General features: G+C 21.9%; 3 protein-coding genes and 1 long non-coding RNA gene across 7 annotated transcripts; 1 reads left to right on the top strand and 3 right to left on the bottom strand.

Moving 5' to 3' along the window:
• Positions 1 to 8: 8 nt before the first annotated feature.
• LOC102654445 lies at positions 9 to 1,405 on the top strand. 2 transcript variants are annotated; one of them, XR_411286.3, is made up of 3 exons: positions 9 to 114; positions 940 to 1,133; positions 1,226 to 1,405. It is a non-coding gene; the product is annotated as an uncharacterized LOC102654445 (long non-coding RNA). The 2 variants fall into 2 exon arrangements; XR_411287.2 differs by having other exon boundaries at positions 63 to 146.
• A 3,949-nt stretch (positions 1,406 to 5,354) lies between these two features.
• LOC726332 (CREB-binding protein) lies at positions 5,355 to 7,242 on the bottom strand. 2 transcript variants are annotated; one of them, XM_006568835.3, is made up of 3 exons: positions 7,000 to 7,242; positions 6,588 to 6,809; positions 5,355 to 6,509 (listed from the first exon to the last, which is right to left on the bottom strand). In XM_006568835.3, exons 1-3 carry the CDS (start codon positions 7,049 to 7,051, stop codon positions 5,416 to 5,418), a joined length of 1,368 nt encoding a protein of 455 aa, XP_006568898.2. In that variant the 5' UTR covers positions 7,052 to 7,242; the 3' UTR covers positions 5,355 to 5,415. The 2 variants fall into 2 exon arrangements, with proteins under 2 accessions (XP_006568898.2, XP_026294883.1); XM_026439098.1 differs by having other exon boundaries at positions 6,588 to 6,925; positions 7,000 to 7,241.
• A 2,851-nt stretch (positions 7,243 to 10,093) lies between these two features.
• LOC413164 (membrane-associated progesterone receptor component 1) lies at positions 10,094 to 12,089 on the bottom strand. Its single transcript, XM_396615.6, has 3 exons — positions 11,507 to 12,089; positions 10,965 to 11,111; positions 10,094 to 10,679 (listed from the first exon to the last, which is right to left on the bottom strand). Exons 1-3 carry the CDS (start codon positions 11,838 to 11,840, stop codon positions 10,564 to 10,566), a joined length of 597 nt encoding a protein of 198 aa, XP_396615.2. The 5' UTR covers positions 11,841 to 12,089; the 3' UTR covers positions 10,094 to 10,563.
• Positions 12,090 to 13,794: 1,705 nt separating this feature from the next.
• On the bottom strand, positions 13,795 to 21,827 carry LOC408662 (WD repeat-containing protein 19). 2 transcript variants are annotated; one of them, XM_026439094.1, is made up of 19 exons: positions 21,546 to 21,827; positions 20,946 to 21,325; positions 20,648 to 20,858; positions 20,445 to 20,557; positions 19,955 to 20,372; positions 19,650 to 19,883; positions 19,432 to 19,557; positions 19,048 to 19,345; positions 18,777 to 18,975; positions 18,623 to 18,720; positions 18,242 to 18,524; positions 17,897 to 18,125; positions 17,574 to 17,826; positions 17,052 to 17,512; positions 16,883 to 16,979; positions 16,234 to 16,440; positions 15,877 to 16,163; positions 15,703 to 15,779; positions 13,795 to 14,047 (listed from the first exon to the last, which is right to left on the bottom strand). In XM_026439094.1, exons 1-19 carry the CDS (start codon positions 21,558 to 21,560, stop codon positions 14,035 to 14,037), a joined length of 3,999 nt encoding a protein of 1,332 aa, XP_026294879.1. In that variant the 5' UTR covers positions 21,561 to 21,827; the 3' UTR covers positions 13,795 to 14,034. The 2 variants fall into 2 exon arrangements, with proteins under 2 accessions (XP_026294879.1, XP_026294878.1); XM_026439093.1 differs by lacking the exon at positions 13,795 to 14,047 and adding an exon at positions 15,273 to 15,622.
• Positions 21,828 to 22,795: the final 968 nt, after the last annotated feature.

Here is a 22,795-nt window from a genome sequence, read left to right on the forward strand (position 1 = left end):
CTGCTGCGAGGCCACGAACGCTGTGATTACGTTCACGCCGCCGGTCCAACAGCCGCGAGAATTTCGTTTATTCCTCTGCCGCCATTTGATAAAGGCCGGTCTTACATAGTGGTTGTAAGATACTTCTTGAATTAGATTTATCATTGGTATTAGAATATGTTTATAGAAAAAATTAACAATACGATAAAATTATATAATAAAGTACTTTTAACAATTTACTTCGCTTTAGTGATGTTCAAAATTCAAAAAAATTGAAAAAATTCTAGCCTAATTGTTTCTTGCTGGAAAATATCAAGATAATAGTTTGCATGATATAATTTATATATTATATAGAGATAAATTTATTAAGATATTTTGTAATTTATAATATTCTATACATATTTTTTTAAATTATTTAAAATTTTGTTTTATTTATATTTATATATACATAAACTTTTTAATATTTATTATAATGTGTCATAAATAAAATTTATAAATTTTACAAACATATTTTTATCGAAATAAAAATCACTTTTTTATTAAATTTGTATTAAATTGTAAAATTGTATTAAAATTTTGATGAAATGAAAATGAATATACATCTTTTTCGACATAACCTTCGGGATTTTTGCAAGTATTATGTAATACGAATAATAGAATCATTAAATATATAAATATACTGTATTTTTTTATTTTATAGATCATATATAGATCAATTTTGTTTACAAAATTATATTTAGCAACTAGTTCTGTATTTAAAATATTTATTGATTTTCAAAAATTTTATTTTTTGAATATCTTTATGTATGATTCATTCATTGAAATTTGTAAATTATATGTACAAATATCCATATCGCTTTCTCTTTTATAATTATAAAATTAAAATATTGGTATGATTATATTCATGATAAATTTGTATCTATAAATTTTCTTTTAATAAAATATCTATTTGTATATTAGGAATGACAAGAAACTCAAAAATTGTATTTATTACTGCATTGACAAAATCAAGAGTGATAAAGGGATATCATTACAAGATGGCCAGGGATTTCTCGATCGACAGGTTAAAAGGAAGAATGTACACATATACAAGGTGGGGAGTTGCGTTGCGCAGAACGTCCTCTGTTCGAGAAAGAGAATCTGACTCGTGATAGGTGCGAACGGCACGCGACTCAGTGCACGCATATATTGTGCGTGAACTTGTTTCCATCTCTTTTTTCTACTTTGTTCTTTCTCGCTCTTTCAGATATGCGTTTGTGTGCGCTCGCACGCGCACGATAGTGTCAGATACACAGAATTGTGTAAAGAAAAAGGTGAACATGAGAAGAGAGGGAGTATTGGAAATGGGACGGGAATTAGATGACGCCGTGGCAGCAGCCACCTAGCCACCCATTTCAGTGACAGCGACAGCGACGGCAATTCTTTATGAGGTGTTGCTAGTTGCTTGTATCCATTATTTTTTTCTTAATTTTAATTATTAAGAATAAGTGAGCTTAATAATTTTTTTTGATAATCTCTTAGTGATATTTATTCATATACTATATAATAATAAGAATAATTAAATAATTAATTAATTTAAAATACGATATCGAGTATTTAATGTTATTTTTAGTCTTGAATTTTATTTTGCTTTTAATAGATGTATTTTTAATATTCTTTTAAAATCAATTATAATTTTTTAATAATATTTAATAATATTTATATCAACAAATGTCATAATATTTATTCAAATCATTAAAAAAAATTCATTAGTTTTATAAAAAATATGTAATGAAATTTTTTGCAAATTATATTTTAAGTATTTCATTTAAAAAATTATATTATGATTAATTTTATAAAAATAAATCTTAGATTCATTAATATTTCAACATTCTGATATTAGCTATTGATTATTTTAATATTATGACATTTATATTTAATAATTGAATAAAAAAAATATGTATGATAAAATCTTTAAATTTTTAAGTTAAAGTAAAAATTGTATAATTTATTATCTATTCTTCAAAATTTGTTTCTTATGATATATGTTTTAAAAAATAGATTGAAAAATAAAAAAAATGAAATAGTATTTTTTATAAGTTTTAAATATTTACATCATTTCACAAGTATATTAGAAATCTTATACTTAAAAAATATAAGATTTTTTATGTTTATATTATTTTTAGTAAAACCAGAAATATCCATAAAAATCAAATTTATAAATCAAAAAAATATAAAATATTCAAAATCAGTATTTTATAAATTTTAATTTTCTTGAAGAATAATAACTATTCATTTATAATTCAATTATAATTCATTTATATTTTTTTTATAATTCTTTATTTTTTGAAACTAAAAAAAAACCAAGTATTTTAATTTTAAAGTATTATCATAATTTCTTTTAATATTAATAATATTAATATTATAATATCATTAATTTATAAAATCTTAAAATATAAAAATTATATTTTACTATGTATTAATGTTATGAAAATTTGCATTTTATTGTAAAAATTTAATACAATATCAAATTTTAATTTTGAATTTAAAATTTTAAATAAATATATAAATAAAAAAAGAATTCAAATAAAGTAAGAAATGAAATTGTGTTATATTAATTATATATATTAATATATTACATATAGTGTAGTATAGCACAAGTTCATTTTAATATTTTATTGCAATAGAATATATTATACTTAAATTATATTTATTTCAATATATCACTATTTATCAATTACCATGACAACATATATTATCATAAAGAAACATTTCATAAAATCGCGGGAAATCATATTAGATAGGTTATGTTGTTTAGAGACTTACCGAGACTGAACCCTTTCATTGTTGCCAGATTTATGTTTAATATAGTTAGTATTAGAATCAATTATGTATATTTTCAATTTATTAAAAAACTTTCGAATATTTCATTTATTTTCGAATTGTATATTTTCAAATTATTTGTAAAGAATAATACATACAAAAAAAATATGTAAAAATAGCAAACAACATCATGAAAATTTATCGATAGTCCTTACCGAAGTGTTACGTAAAAGTATTCATAAAAAAAACGTTACAGTGTTAATGATGCTATTCTATTAACTTATTTTTTTTAATTTTTTATTCATTAGATAATTAATTTTGTATTATATATATATTTCCTAACATATTTTATAATAAAAGAATAATTGTTATTAATTATAAAATTATTCTATATAATATAATGCGTACTGTATTCCTATATTTTTAAGAAATAATCAAAATATCTATAAAAGATGTATTAACCCATTTCTAATTTTAATTAATATATAAAATTATTAAAAATATCTAATTGCATAGTAAAAATTAATATTAATTATATTAACATTACATTTCAATTGTTATAAACCAAATGGGTTATTTTCATGCTAGCTTTGAGTCACTGATATCGCCATCGTTATCTACTGTGATAAGGGACGCAGTTTTTGTAATCTCGCCGTCGATACGATACGATTCCATCTCATATTATTTGTAATAATTATAAATTTAATTTGTTATGCGCTTTATCATAAATAAAGTACGGATATATAGCAAAAATAATTTTAATCTTACATTAAATAAAAAAAAAAATATATAATTTTCTTAACGCAAAAATTCTAATTATTCAATACCAATTTATGGATTATATATTTGCGTAACAAATAATTGTGATGGATTAAAGATACAAGGTCATTTTTTAAATCTCGATATTCTTATTACAGTCCTTAATATTTTGCTGGAAATTGAAAAAAAATTTACAACAATACGATACAAGAAATATATATTGTTACAATAAAGAATAATAATAAAAAATTAAAATAATAAAAAATATTCTTTCTTAAAGTTTTATAATACGAAATTACTAAAAAAAAATTGGAATTATATATATTTATTTAAAATAATTGAAGAATTCCCATGAATTATAGGAGCAAGGTCGTTTGTGTTCAAATCGTATCAAAGTCATAAAAAGACTATTCACAGGTTGAGATAAATCTCCAAGTTCAGTTAAATGACGTTACATCATAAATCAAAGACAACCCTCGTTATACTTACATGATTATTTTAAAGATGCTTTGAAAATATCTTTCTTTCTTTTTTTTTTTTAAGATTTTTTTTAGAAACATATTTTAAATTATTGTAATAGTTTAGTTTTTTAGCATTTAAAAAATTATTGTAATTTAATTGTGACAACATGTGAAATGTGAATAATTGTTTTAATATATTTTAATTTTTTAAAATATGTAATAAATATATTTTATATATTGTTTTATAATAATTGAATAAATAAAAAGTAAAATATAAATAAAAAATATAATTTCTAAAAATATATTTTAAAATGAATTTACTCTTTTGAATTATATATATGTAGATATACATAAAACATAAATGAAATCAAACATCTAATACATATTATTCATAAATATATTATAAATTTGAAATTAAATATATTTATTCATTATTTTTTTTATATTTATATAATTTAATAAAAATTTGTAGAATATTTGCTTATATAGTTTGCAAATTAATATTTTAATATAATATTTAATTATTAATTTTGTTAAATTAATTTAATTTAAAGAAATCTTAGCAGAAATACAAATTAATAAAATAAAATTGAATTTTTAATGTAATAGAAAAAACTTTTAATATGATACATTTTTAAAATTTCATAAAATTAAAATTATGACTCAATTTAAATGTATAATATATAATGTAGCAAGAATTTAAATATATTAAGAAATAAATCAAGTACAAATAAGTAAACAACTTGCTTGAAAGAAACATTTTTTTTTTTTAATATAAACAAGAATTAATATTACTTGAATATAACAATTGAATATCTATATCTGCATTTTATAAACTATTTATCATTTTTTGATAACAAAAAGTATAATCCAACATCAATATTTAATACTTTTTATAAATAATCTTACATAAATTTCAATATAATAACTGATCAATATAATAATTGATTAAGTAATTAACACACAAACATACCATGTAACAGAAAAAATATAATATGAAATAACATTTTTCATATTCATCTTAAAGTAAAATAAAACATTAAATGTGAATTAATAAATTACATATACAATAAAGTAATATATTAGAATTAAATATATTTAATTTACTCAAGTATTTAATTAAAATTTTAATTTAAACCAATTGGTTTTATATGAATTAAAAGAATATGTAGAACAATTATACATATATAAATATATAGATACTAGAACAATATCATTATTTTTATGACTGAAATGTTAAGAAAATTAACAATAACAATTTTTTCAAAAAACTCATTCAGTCTCTTATAACATGATAATTATATCAAAAATTAAGTGAATCTGATCTGCATAAAGTGTATTATAGTATTTAAAAAATAAAAAAATCCAATTTTTTCCTATAAAATTGAAATCAAAATTGTTGTTGAGCATGTAATTATTCCTGTTGTTTCTTTCGTTTTTGTCGTTTTTCTTTCAATTCTTTTTGAATTTTGTAAATTTTTTTGGCAAGCAAATAGTAATACTGTGATCTTGAATTGGTCATTTCATATATATCACTTTCAACTTTTCTTGCATATGCAACAAGATTATGCATTCTTTTATCAAGCATAGCCCGCGGATCAGTAGTGGGAAATATTTTTTGAACTAATTTATGAACAAAATAATTTCTAAGATCTGGTGTTACAGTTTGATGCCAATCTTTTGATTCCTGTATCGATGTTGCTGTTACTTGACCTGATTGAAGTCCAGCTGGAAGTTGAAGATTAGCCAATCTATTTTCATTTGGAACACTAAATTGTCCTGAATCATTTAAACTAAATAATTGTTGCATATTGACAGATTGTTGTATGTTTGCAGCAGTTGCTGCAGCAGCAGGCGTGGGGCCGGTGGTAGGTGCTGCTTGATTACTAGCTACACCAACTGTATTAGGATCTGGATTTAAAGGAAGAGAAACATTTGGAGCAACAACTTGTTGCCCGGCACCAACTATGGATTGACCTGGTGCAGTCTGAGTTTGAGGTTGAGTTAATCGGACATTTCCTATAGTTCCGGGTGTTCCTTGCATGCCTGGTGTTGGCATTCTCCTAGTAACACATTGACTTGCTACTAAACCAGGCGTTGTAGTAGGGCATGGAATTCCTAATGCGTCATACGCTCTTCTCATTTCGGTTTGACTCGGATTTGGTTGACTATTTGGTTGAGTTGTAGATGCTGCAGCAGTATTTGTCGTTTTATTCTTATTTGCTTGCTTTAAAGATAGGCATACAGGACAATCATTGTGATTGCAATGTTTCCAATGACTAATAATTTGTCTTGAAGAACTACAATGTGGTTTTGTACAATTTTTCCCTGCTTGACAAGTAGTCATATGAGTTAATACATTTTTCATAGTTTTACAATCTGGCAACGAACATTGCCAGACATCACCATTTGCTTGACTTTCACGTCGTTGACATTTATGTGCATGAAGTAAAAGAACTAATTGTTGTTGGATAAGTTTTTCTGGATCAGCAGTTGATTTTGTAGTACCTGAAAACATGGATATCAATTAGTTTGAAAAATTTGTTTGAAAAAATAAATTTATTTCAAAATAGCCAATTTATTTACCAGTTGGAGCACCGGTGCCAGGCATTTGACCCTGAATAGCTTGTGAACCAGGTTGACCTCCACTTGGTGCATCAGATTGAGGTTGGGCTGGACTTGGTGCAGGTGGTTGAGCTTGTTGAGCCATACCACCTTCTTGCCCACCCACAATATTTGTAGAACTAATAGGACCTCCAGTTCCTCCAAATCTGCTATCTTGCATAGCAGTCATATTTGTTCCCATTCCTTTTTGTTGTGGTGCAAAAATTCCAACAAGACTATTAGTACATACTAGAGACTATTAGTAAGACTATTAGTAAGACTATTAGTAACACCATGTCCTTGCCCACTAGCTGGAGATCCTGCTTACAAATTGTATATTTATATTCTCAAATTTTTACTTTCTGATTACATACAATATAATTGATATAATTACCATAATAAGGACTTGATACACCTATTTGTCCCATATTTGGCATGCTTGTCATATGGAGCTTTTACGCTAGTTTTGTGTCATTGATATTACCATCGTTATCTACTATGATAAGGGACGCAGTTTTTGTAATCTCGCCGTCGATACGATATGATTCCATCTCATATTATTTGTGATAATTATAAATTTAATTTGTTATGCACTTTATCATAAATAAAGTACGGATACATAGCAAAAATAATTTTAATCTTATATTAAATAAAAAAAAATATATATAATTTTCTTAACGCAAAAATTCTAATTATTCAATGCCAATTTATGGATTATATATTTGCATAACAAATAATTGTGATGGATTAAAGATACAAAATCATTTCTTAAATCTCGATATTCTTATTACAGTCCTTAATATTTTGCTGGAAATTGAAAAAAAATTTACAACAATACGATACAAGAAATATATATTGTTACAATAAAGAATAATAATAAAAAATTAAAATAATAAAAAATATTCTTTCTTAAAGTTTTATAATATGAAATTACTGAAAAAAAATTGGAATTATATATATTTATTTAAAATAATTGAAGAATTCCCATGAATTATAAGAGGAAGATCGTTTGTGTTCAAATCGTATCAAAGTCATAAAAAGACTATTCACAGTTGAAATAAATTTCCAAGTTCAGTTAAATGACATTACATCATAAATCAAAGACAACCCTCGTTATATTTATGTGATTATTTTAAAGATGTTTTGAAAATATCTTTCTTTTTTTTTTTGAGATTTTTTTTTAGAAACATATTTTAAATTATTGTAATAGTTTATTATTTTTTATTATTCTAATAGTTTAGTTTTTTAGCATTTCAAAAATTATTGTAATTTAATTGTGACAACATGTGAAATGTGAATAATTGTTTTAATATATTTTATTTTTTTAAAATATGTAATAAATATATTTTATATATTGTTATAAATTTTTATAATTTTTATATATTGTTATATATTATATTGTTATTGTATTTTATAACAATTGAATAAATAAAAATATAATATAATATAATATAATAAAATAAAATATAAATAAAAAATATAATTTAATATATTTAAAATAAATCTAATATCTAAAGACATATTTTAAAATGAATTTAATCTTTTGAATTATATATATATATATATAGAATACATAAGATATAGATAAAATCAAACGTCTAATACATATTATACATAAATATATTACAAATTTGAAATTAAATATATTTATTCATTATTTTTTTTATATTTATATAATTTAATTTAATTATATTTATATAATTAATTAAAAATTTGTAGAATATTTGTTTATATAATTTGCAAATTAATAAAATAAAATTGTATTTTTAATGTAATAGAAAAAACTTTTAATATGATACATTTTTAAAATTTCATAAAATTAAAATTATGACTCAATTTAAATGTATAATATATAATGTAGCAAGAATTTAAATATATTAAGGAATAAATCAAGTACAAATAAGTAAACAACTTGCTTGAAAGAAACATTTTTTTTTTTTAATATAAACAAGAATTAATATTACCTGAATATAACAATTGAATATCTACATCTGCATTTTACAAACTATTTATCATTTTTTGATAACAAAAAGTACAATGCAACATCAATATTTAACACTTTTTATAAATAACCTTACATAAATTTCAATATAATAACTGATCAATATAATAATTGATTAAGTAATTAACACACAAACATACCATGTAACAGAAAAAATATAATATGAAATAACATTTTTCATATTCATCTTAAAATAAAACATTAAATCGTGAATTAATAAATTACGTATACAATAAAGTAATATATTAGAATTAAATATATTTAATTTACTCAAGTATTTAATTAAAATTTTAATTTAAACCAATTGGTTTTATATGAATTAAAAGAATATGTAGAACAATTATACATATATAAATATATATTAGAACAATATCATTATTTTTATGACTGAAATGTTAAGAAAATTAACAATAAAAATTTTTTCAAAAAACTCATTCAGTCTCTTATTACATGATAATTGTACCAAAAATTAAGTGAATCTGATCTGCATAAAGTATATTATAGTATTTAAAAAATAAAAAAATGCAATTTTTCCAATAAAGTTGATATTGAAATCAAAATTACATATAAATATGAAATATTGATATCATATAATTACAGAATTTACAAATATTTTTGTTTTGTGGGAATGTTTTTTCTGAAAACATTGTGACATAAATGCAGCGTATAGAATGCAGTATCATTTGCACATTCATTTTTAGAATATTGCACATAAATTTAAATTACAAGATTTAAATCAAATCTTTTTTTCTTTTCTACAAATAATTCAAAAAATCAATGAAAATATTAATTTTATAAATAAGATCAAATAAATTCCATTTAATTATATATAATTATTTAATATCAATTAATTAATATCATTTCTTAAACAATTAAGAAAATTTAAAATTCATTATTTACTGTAATTAATATTAATCTTTTTATTATAAAGAATTAAGATTAGATTAATTGCACTAATTGTTAAGAAAATGGATATATATATTAAAATTATATAACATATGTATTGATTTCCCAATAATATTATTACTTTATTTTAATATGAAAATAATTATTAAATAATTGCACGATAATAAAGAATTTGTCATGTCATAAACAATGTTGCAAATATTAGCAATTCTGCAATATATTAATAACAATTATACAACATATAAATTTAGTAAATTTTATGTATTCCTTTTTTTTATATATATATAAAAGACTAGTAAACATGTATTGTTTTTTTACAAATTTTCAAATGGAATTTTATTGTTTTGTAAGCAATGTTTTCAAAAATTTTTCATTTTTTAATTAAATTTTGATATACTTTATATATATTTTTGAAAATAGATTTAATTAAATAACAACTGAAATTATGTTATATATGTTTAAGATGGTATCATATTGTTTTTAAAAAGCATAATGTTTTTATTTTAAGAAACAATTATTATTCTCATAATATAAATATGCAGAGTACTGCATTAATTTAATATTAAATTTCAAATGCATATCAAATATAACACCATTTTATTAAAGATTACAGACCAAATACATGTATACATGTACCAAATGCTATATGGCAAAACATGAATGAATATAAACAAAGATATTTAATGGAATATAGTTCAAAACTTTTCTTATTTCTAGTGCCAGTTTTATAGATGTGTATAAGAAATCTTTTGTACATATATAAAAACATTATACTATTAAAGTATCCTAGTATATTATACTAGCAAAGTATTGTCGATTGAAAAATTGGATACTCAAAGAAAGTCTTTACGTATAACATCAGTTTTGAATAATCATTTAACTTGATCAAAAGATACCATTTTAATTTTTATTTTATCATTATGATGTAGTAAAATATCCAGATAAATGTTCATAAATATGTTCATTAGCTACAATTTTAAGAGTTCTTTCAATGGTGTGTGCGCAATATCCTTTTGACTGTTTAACATTTGATATAATACAATCAAACAGTCAATCATTCTTGGACTTTGTTTCATTTTCAAGTTGACTACCTTCATCTTCCTCATCTGAATAATTTGTAGGTGCTTCACCAGGTTTTAGTAATCTTCCTACATAATCATATTTTTCTAAAAAAAAAAAAAAAAAAAAAAAAAAAAAATGAAAATAATGATATTTATAGTATATGATTAATTTTAATATAATTTTAATTTACTATATAAAACTATATAAAATAAATTCAATTTCAAATTTTATAAACTAAAATTTAATACACAAAGATTATTGTGATGATATATTGATATTAAGATAAAAAAATTTTAAAAACTTTTTTTTTTTAATTAAAATAACAAATATCATTTTATTTTATAACTTCTATATATTCTTTATTGAAAAAATATATGTTAAATAATTACCTTTAAATTGTTCTTCCCATTCTCTTATAGATTCCATTTCTCCAGTTTTCAAATCACTTAAATCATCATATTCCTGTGATGTTTCCAATGAAAATTTTGCTAAAGCTCTACTAATATCTTTTCCACCAAATACTTCATATGGGGCACCTATAATAAAATACATAAAAAAATAAATTAGATATGATTTAAAAAAAATTGAAAATAATTTTTTTTATTAACTATTTTTATAAATAAATTTTTTAATTTATTTAATGAGATTTTTCATATTGTAATTGAATATCATAATTAAATAATGAACGAAAGTCATCTATTATCAATCTTAAATCATGTTCTATCATAATTTAGTTTATTATCATAGTTTCATGATGTTTGTAAATTACTTTTATGTAACCCGAGGTTAAGCGATAACCAAGATGAAGATAAAAAAACATTAAAAAATTGAGGTAGGTAAGAAAATATAACAATTAAGTGTGTAGTAATAATGTGAACTCATTTCTAATCATATAAATTAGTAAATTAGTAAAAAGTGATTAAATGCTTACCAGGACCATAAAAATGGGCACCACGAGTACAATCATAAACACTACCGTTTATAGCAATTAATATTCGTCCATCTGGTCCCTTACCATTATACTTTTTTAATTCTTCAAGTGTAAAATCACGACGCAATTGTGGCAGTTTTTTTATTTCTTTCACAGGTTCTTCAATCTTTGTCTTACTTTTAACAATTTTGTAAACCAAAAGGGCAATTACGCCTACTAAAACAAGATTTATTGGACTCTTTACAATTTCAGTTATAAAACTTGAAAGTAGTGGTTGACTTTCATGTCCGGTAGAAGTTGAAGTGGAACCCGGCGAGTCATTCTTTTCCGCCATTTTGACCACCAGTTCTTGAGTGATGAAGAATAAACGATATTTCTTTATGATTGATTAATTTCGCGTTATGCGTATATTATATAATTTTTGCACAAATTTAAAATGACTTTTTGAAAAACTAAATTAATATCTGTCAAATTATATCGTTTAAACCGTATCGTACAATCTCAATCATGAACTGATAACATACCGGTGCTGGCTACTCTAGCACCTACACTGATGTGATTATGTTCTATACATGCTACCCCACTACTAAATTGCATGTATGCCGAGAACTGTATATAAGATTTTTATTTGTTTGACATTAGTCAAGATAATAAAATTTATTAATTTAAAAACAATAATTATTACAATTGTGATTTTTACTTTCTAATAATTTTATTATTAAATTTGTAATTATAAATATATCATTTAAAAAATTATTATTTATTTAAAATTGGATTTTAAATAAAAAAAATTGGATTTCAATCCTTTTAATATAAAAATATTAATAATATATATTTTATTAAAATTAATGATGAGTTTGTAATACAATATATATAAATTAAAAAAATTAAACTAATATTTTACATTAAGCACGCTAATATTTAGGCACATACGTATATATAAAGATATCGTTTTAAAATTTGAAACAATTGAAAATCATAATTATTTAAATTTTTATAAACCATATATTTCTTTATTTTTTATATAAAAAGTATAATTTAATCTTAATAATTTAATTTTATTATAGTTTATAGAAATAATTATTTTTATAAATATATTTAAATAATTTATTTAAAATTTTTATTTTTTTAGAATATCTTATTTAATTAAATCAATACAGTTAAAATATATTTTAATTTATTGAGAATTGCATTTTATTATTATATCGAGCATCATGATTCAGCAAAATTTTTCAAAGTCATGCTATGTTGTAGTTCTTCGTTCATTCATATGTAATATCTTTCCGTAGTGTGAAAAATTTTAACAAATGAAGTTTTGATCAATATATATTGCCGTTAGATGTCACTGTCATTCTTCATATGTTTTATTAATACTTATAAAATATATAAAATTACAAGTTTAATTTAAACATTATTATAACATATATATATATTTTTTTTTTATACTTTATATTAAGTATGTTAAAAAATATATTTTATTTAATTTGATATTATATTGAATAAATTACTAAAATACATAGAATTAATAAATTTAACAATATATGATTTTTGATAAAAATAATAATTTAAATAATAAAGAAATTGAATCACTTATAATTGTTAAAGATTTTTCATTGATAATGATATTTATATATTCTTAATATCTATTATTATTAATATTTAGTATTTAGTTTATGTACATGTTTTATATTGTATTTAATATTTATTTTTCAATGAAAAACATACAGGACAATTGTTAATTCATTGATTCCAATGATAATTATATATAATAATGATAGATAATGATAATTTTTCTTGAAATATATTGATTGATCTCCTAAATCAGATATTGTAGGACACGAAATTTCATGCATCATATACTTTTCTCATTTAGTTTTGACTTGAATTTGTTTAATTATTTGTGTTGTAGATGTTGCAGCAATATTTGCTATTTTATTCTTATTTCTTACTTCAAAAGTAAAAATACAGCATAATTATTTCAGTTGTAATGTTTCTAAATAATAATTTATTTTGAAAAGCTATAATGTATGACTATATAATTTTTTTCCATTTAAAAAAGTTCTTGTAGTGAGTTAATATATTATTCCTAATTTTATAATCTAACAAATATTGCCAGATATCATTTATTTTCACATTGTATAATATTTATGTACATGAAATAAAAGAATTAATTGTTGTTGGCTAAATTTTCATTTTTCTGAATTAATAGATTTTGTAACATCTGAAAATATGGATATTAACTAATTAAAGTATTTAAAAATAAAAAAATTTATTTTAAAATAGTTTACCAATTAAAACAATAATAAACAAGTATCAGGTATTTGACCCTAAGTAGTTTGTTATTGACTTCCACTTGACACATCAGATTGAAGTTGGACTATATTTGATAGTTGAGTTCATTAAGTCATCATCTTTTTATTTGTTTATCACATTTGTGGAAACCAATGGGATTTTTAATTCTTAGCAATCTGTCTTTTTTGACAATCATATTTCTTTTTATTCCAATTTTTTTTTGTTGTGAAGGTCCATTAGCTGAAGATTCTATTTAAAAATTAATGATTTCTTGATTATATACAATTATATATGATTAATAATTATATTGTTAATTATGTTGTTAATAAGATGGCACCAAATAGCATTTAATCTTATTTAGACATAAACTAACCTACACAATTATATAGTCATTCGCATTCTTATAATTGGATTCATTGCATCTATTAACTACTATCGATAACATTTATCAATATATGTTATATTTAATGAAAGTATAATTTATCACCTGTATTTTTTTATTAAATACAATATCGGATAGCAACTTACAATATAATACAATATAATATAATACAGCTTTATACAATAATTATAATCGAATCTTGATAACTCGAATTTTAAGAAAAGTTAAAATTTTTCGAATTATAGTGATTTTCGAAATTTTGAAGGAGAGATTTATGAAGAACAAATGAAAATGTGATATAAAAGCTTGTATAAAGATTGATACTATTTGTAGTGTTGATACAATTATAATGAAACAACTTTTTGAGCATAAATTATTTATTGCATATATATAAATATAATTGAATTTTACTTTCTTACTTACTTAAATTTTATTTATGGAGAGATAAAACTTTGAAAATTTTTCTTATAAAATGATAAAATTTGATATATAGAAACAAAAAAAAAAAAAAACAATTTTAATGTTAGAAATGCATGAAATCAAAAGTTATATGTATTTAAAAATGCTTTATTTTACATTGGCCTTCATATTGATTTCATTGTGCAGCCAATAAAAAAAAAACATTTTTCTTTCTACAATAATATCACACATACATATTATCGACAATTGGTAATTTTGATATTTGAAATCGGTATTTGTAATGATATTTTAACATATTTTAATATTTATCCATAAAACATTAGAATATCCCATAAATTCTTTGGAATCCGAATTCCGTTTAAAATAAAAAATATTATTAGATGATCGAAGTTACAATATATAATAATATAAGTATCATATTTAATATCTATCTTTTTTATGAATTCAGTGAGAAGAATCAATATGACAATCAATAATACGAATTTAAGTTGTTTGTAACTTCATAAATAAATATCAATATTTTGTACATAAAAATATTTTTGTATTTATTTGATATCTTTATCTTGTTTAATTTGATATTGAAAAATTATTAAAATATATACAATCAATAAAACTTAACAATATCTATCATCATAGCAATAAATATACATAAGGAAATTAAATCATTCACAATTATTTAAAGACTAGTTTATTGATACTGATATCTACATATTATTTTATGTATGATTATTTAGATTTGTGCATGTGTTTTATGTACTTTATAATTATATAATATGCTTCTTGTATTTGTAATTATGTTACACTTATATTGGACGGCATGATTCAATAAAATAGTAATATAGTATATGATAGTAATATTTTTTTTTTTTTACATTTCTACTAAATATGGAAGTATTTAGATTTTTACTTATGATTTTTCTTCTTGAAAATCGAGATAAGGATGAATATCAAGAGTGGATGAAATCATATTAATATCTATTTTTTCTGAGCACATTGGACATGTTTTTTCAGATTCAATGATCCTAATATGTTAGAATATAATACATAATACAAAATATAACTTTATATATGCATTATTTTTAAAATAAAATGTCATACATACCTTAAAAATTCACTTCTTATACAAGGAAAATCACATTGTGGACATACTGCAAAATCATCTTCAACAATATGTCGACCCTAAAAATTATCATGCTCAATTAAAAAAAATAATATATTAAATTTTAAGATAAATTAAATAACAACAATACTTAACAATACTTTAAAAAATACTAACTGTAGCTATACAAAAAGGTATTGTATTTTTACACTTGTCACAAGTAATTTCTGTCTCTGGAAGTTTACTTTTACAATATGGACATGGAGTTAAAGGTTCATCTTCAATTTCGTTATCTTTTGATTTTGGTGGTTTTCTTACAATTGCTTCAATCTTTTTACTATATTTAGCATCAATTTGACTTCTATATTCTGGACGCATTAGCATAGCAGCATAATTAAATGCAGCATACTTTAATCCAGCTCTTTGACATTCTATTACAGTAGATGTTAAGATTGGAACAATATCTGAAGTAAAGGAGATATATTAATAGATTATATTATTATTTTAAAATATATAAATATTTTTTTTACTAACGTGATGGAAATTTTGATATATTATTGGCTACTCTTATTAACATACGAGCACCACGTAAATGATCATTTTTTTTTACATGAAGTCTAACAAGAATGTAAGAATGCAAAAGTCTTAAATTATTTTGCATCTCTAAAGGTATATTAATTTTATTTTTTTTTAATTCTTGATACATGCCAAATAGAACATCATGAGCACTTCTATAATTTCCTGTAAAATAAATTTATTTAGTATTTCAATATAAAAAGTAAGACCTTTTAAATATACAATAAAACAATAATATGAAGTGGAAAATTAAAGAAATTAAAAAACTATATATTTCCTGATTATTGAAAAATTTCTAATATTTGGGGAAAAAAATAAAAATAAAAAAATTATCTAATATTGTATGATGACAAAAATCCATAAAAAATTATTTTTTAAAATCTTTAAAATTTACTAGTAAACCGATAATAATAATAAATTAAATAAAATAATTAAATAAAATTAAAAATTGAAAAACACTAGCGTTTTTAAAATTTTATTCTTTACAATTAGAAATGATATATATTATTTTGGCATCAATTGATATCGCTATTATATATAATACTATTTAGTGTTATCAATTTATCATTGAAAACTATTATATAGAAATATTATATATAAAAGATACCATTAATTTGTTCTTCATTTGCAATTATAATTGCTGTTTTTGCAGCTTCTTTATATTGTTTTCTAGCCATATATAATCGAAATAGATATTTAGGATCCTATAACAAATATAAATAATCAACTATCAATCAAATTAATATATTATATATATTTTTACTAAAAAATGATACCTTTGGCAAACCATCTCCACCTAATAAAAAATCAATCAATTGATTTGCTAATTTATCATCTTTTGATGAAGCAACTGTATCAATAGCTAATGTAAGAACTTCATTTTCATCCGTTACCAATTGTACAGCTTTTAATAAATGTCGTAATGCTTTTTGATATTCTTTAGCATGGAAATAATATTTTCCAGCTAAAAAATTATTTTTCTGAGATTCAAAATGCATAGCAAGACTTTTGAAATCTTCTTTCCGTGAATTACTATCATCAATTGTATTTATTAAAATTTCTCCATATAATTCCATTTTTCCATGTTGGTTAGCTAATTGAAAAGCTTCTTCATGACAATTTGATAAAATTAAAAATTTAATTGCTGAATTATAATCATTCATTTTTTGAAAATATTTCGCGACCATTTTAGCTCCTTCTATACTTTTAGTTTGTTGTACTACTTCAACACTTCGAGCTAGAATTAAGAAGTATATAAATTCTAAATGATATTTAAAACATAATATTAATTATATTACCAGGATTGTTTAAATATTCCAAATTAATCCTAATTATATTCTCATAATCTTTTGCAATCTCATATGCTTTTGCTGCTTCTTCATATTTGCCTTCAATTTCTTTGGCTTTAGCATATTGTATATTAATTTTGGCAGATGAAATTTGTGGTAAAAGCTGTCCCACTTTTGGCCAATTTTTTAATTTTATATATGCAGAAGCTGCTTTATCAAAATATTCAGCTTTTTCATATAATAAAGCTGCTTCATTAAATTGCTATAACAATAATTAATATATATATATATTAAAACATTAATTAATATATATTTATAATCACAATACATACCTTCATTGATTCTAATATTTCTGCACATTCTTTTCTTAATTGTCTTGAACTTTCATTATCCATAGCTATACTCACACCTTTTCTACTATCCCCACATCTGATTGACATTCTTGCAATTCCAGCAAGACATAGATTTCGATGATGAGGATTATATATAGTTGTATTATATACATTATTTAAATCTACTAATCCACGTTCGTAATTTGTTAATGCTTTTGGATAATTACCCCTAAAAACATTTATATATTTCTTATCTATGTGTATAATAAAAAAAAAATGAATATAGAAATTAGTACTCTATTTTAAATATTAAACACAAATAATTTGTAAATTTTATATTCTTACATAAACTCTAATTGTTGAGCATATTCTCTAGCAATATATGGAATTTCATCAGCTTTCAATTTTTGAGCTAAATTCAATGCCTGCTCCCATTGCATTAAGTCTCTTCTCAAATATAAAGCTTGTACTGGTTCTGATGATTGTAAAAAAAATTGCTCTGCCTGATTGTAATTACCAAGTAAGATGCATGCATGTCCACATAATAATGGTAATTCATCTATAGTTTCCATGTTTTGTAATGCCCAAACCATCGCAACTTCTTCTAAATAGCGATAAATACGAAGTGCTATAATAGAAATGATTTAGAAATTAAATATATATATATAATTTATATTTCTTATTTGTATGTATATAATAGTAATAATAATAAAAAAAAACAAATACCGAAATCAATATTTAAATTTGCAATTGCATTTTCTCCTAATTTTAACCATGACTCTTTTTCATTAATTTTTTCACATGTAATCCATGCTTGTTCAAATCTGAAATACAATAGAATAAATATCTTATATTTAATAAATAAAAATGTAATGTTTACCTTCTACAAAGAATTTGATTTTCTAATATTTCTTTCATTTTTGTATATTCTACAATATTTCCTATGTCTTCATGAGAAGATAATGTAATTTGCATTAACTTATTATTTGTTGAACTTAATGTCAGTTCTCCAGAATACATCAATAGCGGTAATGTTTCAGATGGTAGTTTTGTTGAGTTTATCTTTATAATTTTTATACCTATTTTCAAAATATATATAAATATTTTATATTTATATATATATATTATATGATTTTCAAACTTCAATTTACCTTCAATAAAATATTTTACAAATACATATGTAGTAATGACAGTTTTATTGTAAATAGCAAATATATTACGTTCCAAAATATTTTGATCCCAAATTAAACCTTGAATGCAGTCTAGACAATCAAGAATTTGTAAAACAGTTTCTTGTACTGGATTATAGATATAAACATCAAACTTATTATCTAAAAAACACAATTGTGTTCCATTTGTATCTAAATAAATTTCTTTTATACCATTATTGTGTATATGTTCAGTAGATTGATTAAAAATCTCTAAACAAAAATAAATTATGTGGCCCATCTAAATATATCATAAATACAAATTAATTTCAGCAGTGTTTATTTAAAACTTTATACATTTATATAAAAGTTATTTAAATAACTTACATCACTACCATAGATTAAAAAATCAGTACTGAGGGCATGGCACGTTATTTTGTAATCTGAAGCATTTAAACTTGGGAACATTTTTGTATCTTTCCCTTCTTTTGTTAATGTTTGATCCATTTTAATCTACAAGAATAATATATTAACATACACATGTTAATTTATTAATATATTAATTTAATAATATTAATTTGTATATGTTTTAATATACTTGTTACCGAATGCAATTGTAATTTGCCATCAAATAAAACGGATGCATAAGTCTCATTCAATCGTATACAATCTATTGTTGCTAAGTAATCTCTTTCAAAATGGATTGTAGTATTATAATTGATGCCTGATATGTCCCAAAATAATGCTCTATTATTTAAACCCACTGCTACATGCATAGGACCAATTGCTAATACTGATGGTTCTATTATAGTGTTAATTATTATTGGTTCTGATTTCTCCTAAAAATTAATTTTAAATATTTAATTTTAAATATAATTTTATAAATATAAATTTTTAATTATGCATCTACCTTATCCAATGTATAAAGATAAATTGTAATTTCTGTTAAACTAGTAAGTAATGCAATTCTATTTCCATAAACGCTAAATAATCTAGGGATCTGTATTAAATAAACTAAAACATTTCCACTATAAGTCACAGTTGCTATCATTGTACCATCCATTGACCATTCTATTGTACTAATACCAGTTTCACCATTTATTGTAATCAATTTTTCAGTTTCTTCTAAATTTTGTAAATTATGTATTTTTATATTATTATCTCCACATGTAGCAATTTTTCCTATTACTTGATTTATAGCCAAATCAGTTAAGGAATCTTTATGATTCTTAACTTGAAATAATTCTTGGCCAACTTCTTTAATGTGAGTGGATATTGCAGTGAAATATCCAGTTTGAAAACCAACTAAAATATATCCATCCCCATACCTGAAATACAACATTTGGAATAAAAAAAGATAATTGATTAATTTAATGATTTGTTAATAATTTAAATCTTACCATTTATAAGTAACAATAGGACCATAACGTTTTTGAAAAGCTAATTCAATAGGGTTTTCTGGATCCAAAATATTATATAAAAATAAAGTAGTTTTACTAATAATAAGAGATACCTAGTAAACAATAACAAAATAACAAATTACACATATAAACATAAAAGTATGTAGTATTTTTATATATTATTAATTTATAAAAAATCATACTGTATTTTCACCCCCAACTCTGTGATCCATTTTCATTTCATTAAATTGAATATCAGATGCATCTCCTTGAAGAGGTATTTCTCGTCTTGTATCTCCATCACTAGTACTAATAGTTAAAATCTTATCTTCACTGACCAATGCAAGAAGACCCTCATAAGACCAAGCACCACAAGTTATCTTTTTTTTATGTTTCCCCAAAATTGGTATTCGTCTACATATTAATTCATCATTTAATATATATAACTATACAATAATGTATAAATTTATATTATACATATAAAAAAACACAATAACATACTTTGAATTAATATGATCATAAAGTATTAAATTTCCTTTTTGTGTTCCTACTGCTAATAAGCAAGTTCTTTTTGCCCATATCATACATGTTAATCCATCTCTTACACCAGCATCAATTTGTGTTTTTTTTCCAGTTGTTGCATCCCATAATATAATAGCTGATGAATTTTGAGATATAATAGCCAATAGATCTCCATCGGAATCCCATCCAAAACCAGTGCAAAGACCAGCAATTTGAATACGTTCTTGTAAATCACCCTGTCTATCAAAAATAGCAACTGAGGAATCATAACCAGTAGTTGCTAAATGAGTACTATTACCAGGGCGCCATGAAATATAAACAGTACCAGAACCATGAGGTTGATATAACTGATAAAGAACCTGCACCAAAATATTTGACAAGTAATTATAGTTATATATAAAATAATAATAAAATAATAAAATAAATACTGATATCAATATATTTTGAATAAATATTTTCTTTATTATAATCTTTAAATATTTTTTTATTATAATTAAAATTTTAAATGCTATTCAACAAGTAAAAAAATTGTACTCTTCTTAATAATAAATATATGTAATAATAAATATATTAACCTACCTTCTCAGTCGACATTTTTGAAATTAAATAGTTTAGCGTTATAATCGAGAGAGTTAATTATCCAATAATATATATATAAGAACAGTTTGATGCCTCATAGTTAAAAGATTAATTTATTAAATAATATATTTTACATGTAACTTTATATTTCTTTCACTAGTCATGTTTATATTTCGCTAAGCTTGATCAATTTAAAATTGTGTTGTGTACACAATTGTTGCTATGGATATCAATAACTAGTATTGCATTTTATAATTTAATATTTATTTTCCTTTAGAAGTGTACGATATTTTATTTTAATATATATATATATATATAATTATAAATAAATTAGAAATAAAATTTATAAATAAAAAAACAAATGTAATAAATATATAAGTGAGGTTCATTAAAATATACCATTATTATTTGAACATGATCGATTATTATTTATCATCAAAAAATTGCATGTATTTTGCAACTCGTAATACAATATAATACAAAGATATGAATTCGCAAGATGATAAGTAAGGTTAAGAAAAAGTAAATGGATCAAATGTGGATGAATGATTGTAAAATAATACAAAAAATATATGCAAAAAAAAAGATGATTTAAAATTGAATTTAAATTGCGTTCTTTCATGTTTAAAGTGATAAAATATTTTGTAAACAAATGTATATACATGTTTTTGAATATTAAATGTATATACATATCAGGTATGTATGTAATTACATTAATACTTTATCGGTAATATCCATCAAAACATGATATTGATTATATCGAAAGATTAAAATTTTAAACTTATTATCTTTAATAAATAAATTGAAACTATTGCAATATATTCGTTGTATCTGGATAACAAATGTTTATTCAGCTATCCAGGATTATAAATTCATTTTTAGTTTTTTCCAATAATTTTTAAAATATATTTATATTTTGTTCACCATTAATAATGAACTCATACTGTCTTTGTTTAGGAAAAAATAATTTAACAAATATTGCTACACGTAATTTTTGTTTCAAAATTTGTTTCAAAGCTATAAAACATTCTATCGTCTTACGTAACGAGATAAAAGTTGTTTAGTAACAAATTCTAGGGATATAGATAAACAGATATTATATCTTTTAAATAATTTTGCGCGAACTTGAAGCATTTTAAAGTGTAATCATATTATTCAAATAGTTTGATGAAAACAAATAGTTTCAAAAATAGAACATTACAAAAAGTTGATGTGATATATAAATGTTATTTATCGTGAAATGGATGTTA

Source organism: Apis mellifera, linkage group LG2, assembly GCF_003254395.2.
Source record: "Apis mellifera strain DH4 linkage group LG2, Amel_HAv3.1, whole genome shotgun sequence".
NCBI classification, from domain to species: domain Eukaryota; kingdom Metazoa; phylum Arthropoda; class Insecta; order Hymenoptera; family Apidae; genus Apis; species Apis mellifera.

Bases quoted from the DNA above. Each gene is read 5' to 3' on its own strand.
- LOC726332 (XM_006568835.3), bottom strand. From the start codon at position 7,051: ATGACAAGCATGCCAAATATGGGACAAATAGGTGTATCAAGTCCTTAT. The intron at 6,810-6,999 runs GTAATTATATCA...CACAACAAAAAG, and splicing joins TGTATCAAGTCCTTATTATG to GAATGGGAACAAATATGACT. The intron at 6,510-6,587 runs GTAAATAAATTG...CCATGTTTTCAG, and splicing joins TGGCACCGGTGCTCCAACTG to GTACTACAAAATCAACTGCT.
- LOC408662 (XM_026439093.1), bottom strand. The intron at 19,346-19,431 runs GTAAGTTATTTA...TGATATATTTAG, and splicing joins TTTTAATCTATGGTAGTGAT to ATGGGCCACATAATTTATTT. The intron at 18,721-18,776 runs GTAAACATTACA...ATTGTATTTCAG, and splicing joins AATCAAATTCTTTGTAGAAG to ATTTGAACAAGCATGGATTA.
- LOC413164 (XM_396615.6), bottom strand. From the start codon at position 11,840: ATGGCGGAAAAGAATGACTCGCCGGGTTCCACTTCAACTTCTACCGGA. The intron at 11,112-11,506 runs GTAAGCATTTAA...ATTTTATTATAG, and splicing joins TGCCCATTTTTATGGTCCTG to GTGCCCCATATGAAGTATTT. The intron at 10,680-10,964 runs GTAATTATTTAA...TTTTTTTTTTAG, and splicing joins ATGGGAAGAACAATTTAAAG to AAAAATATGATTATGTAGGA.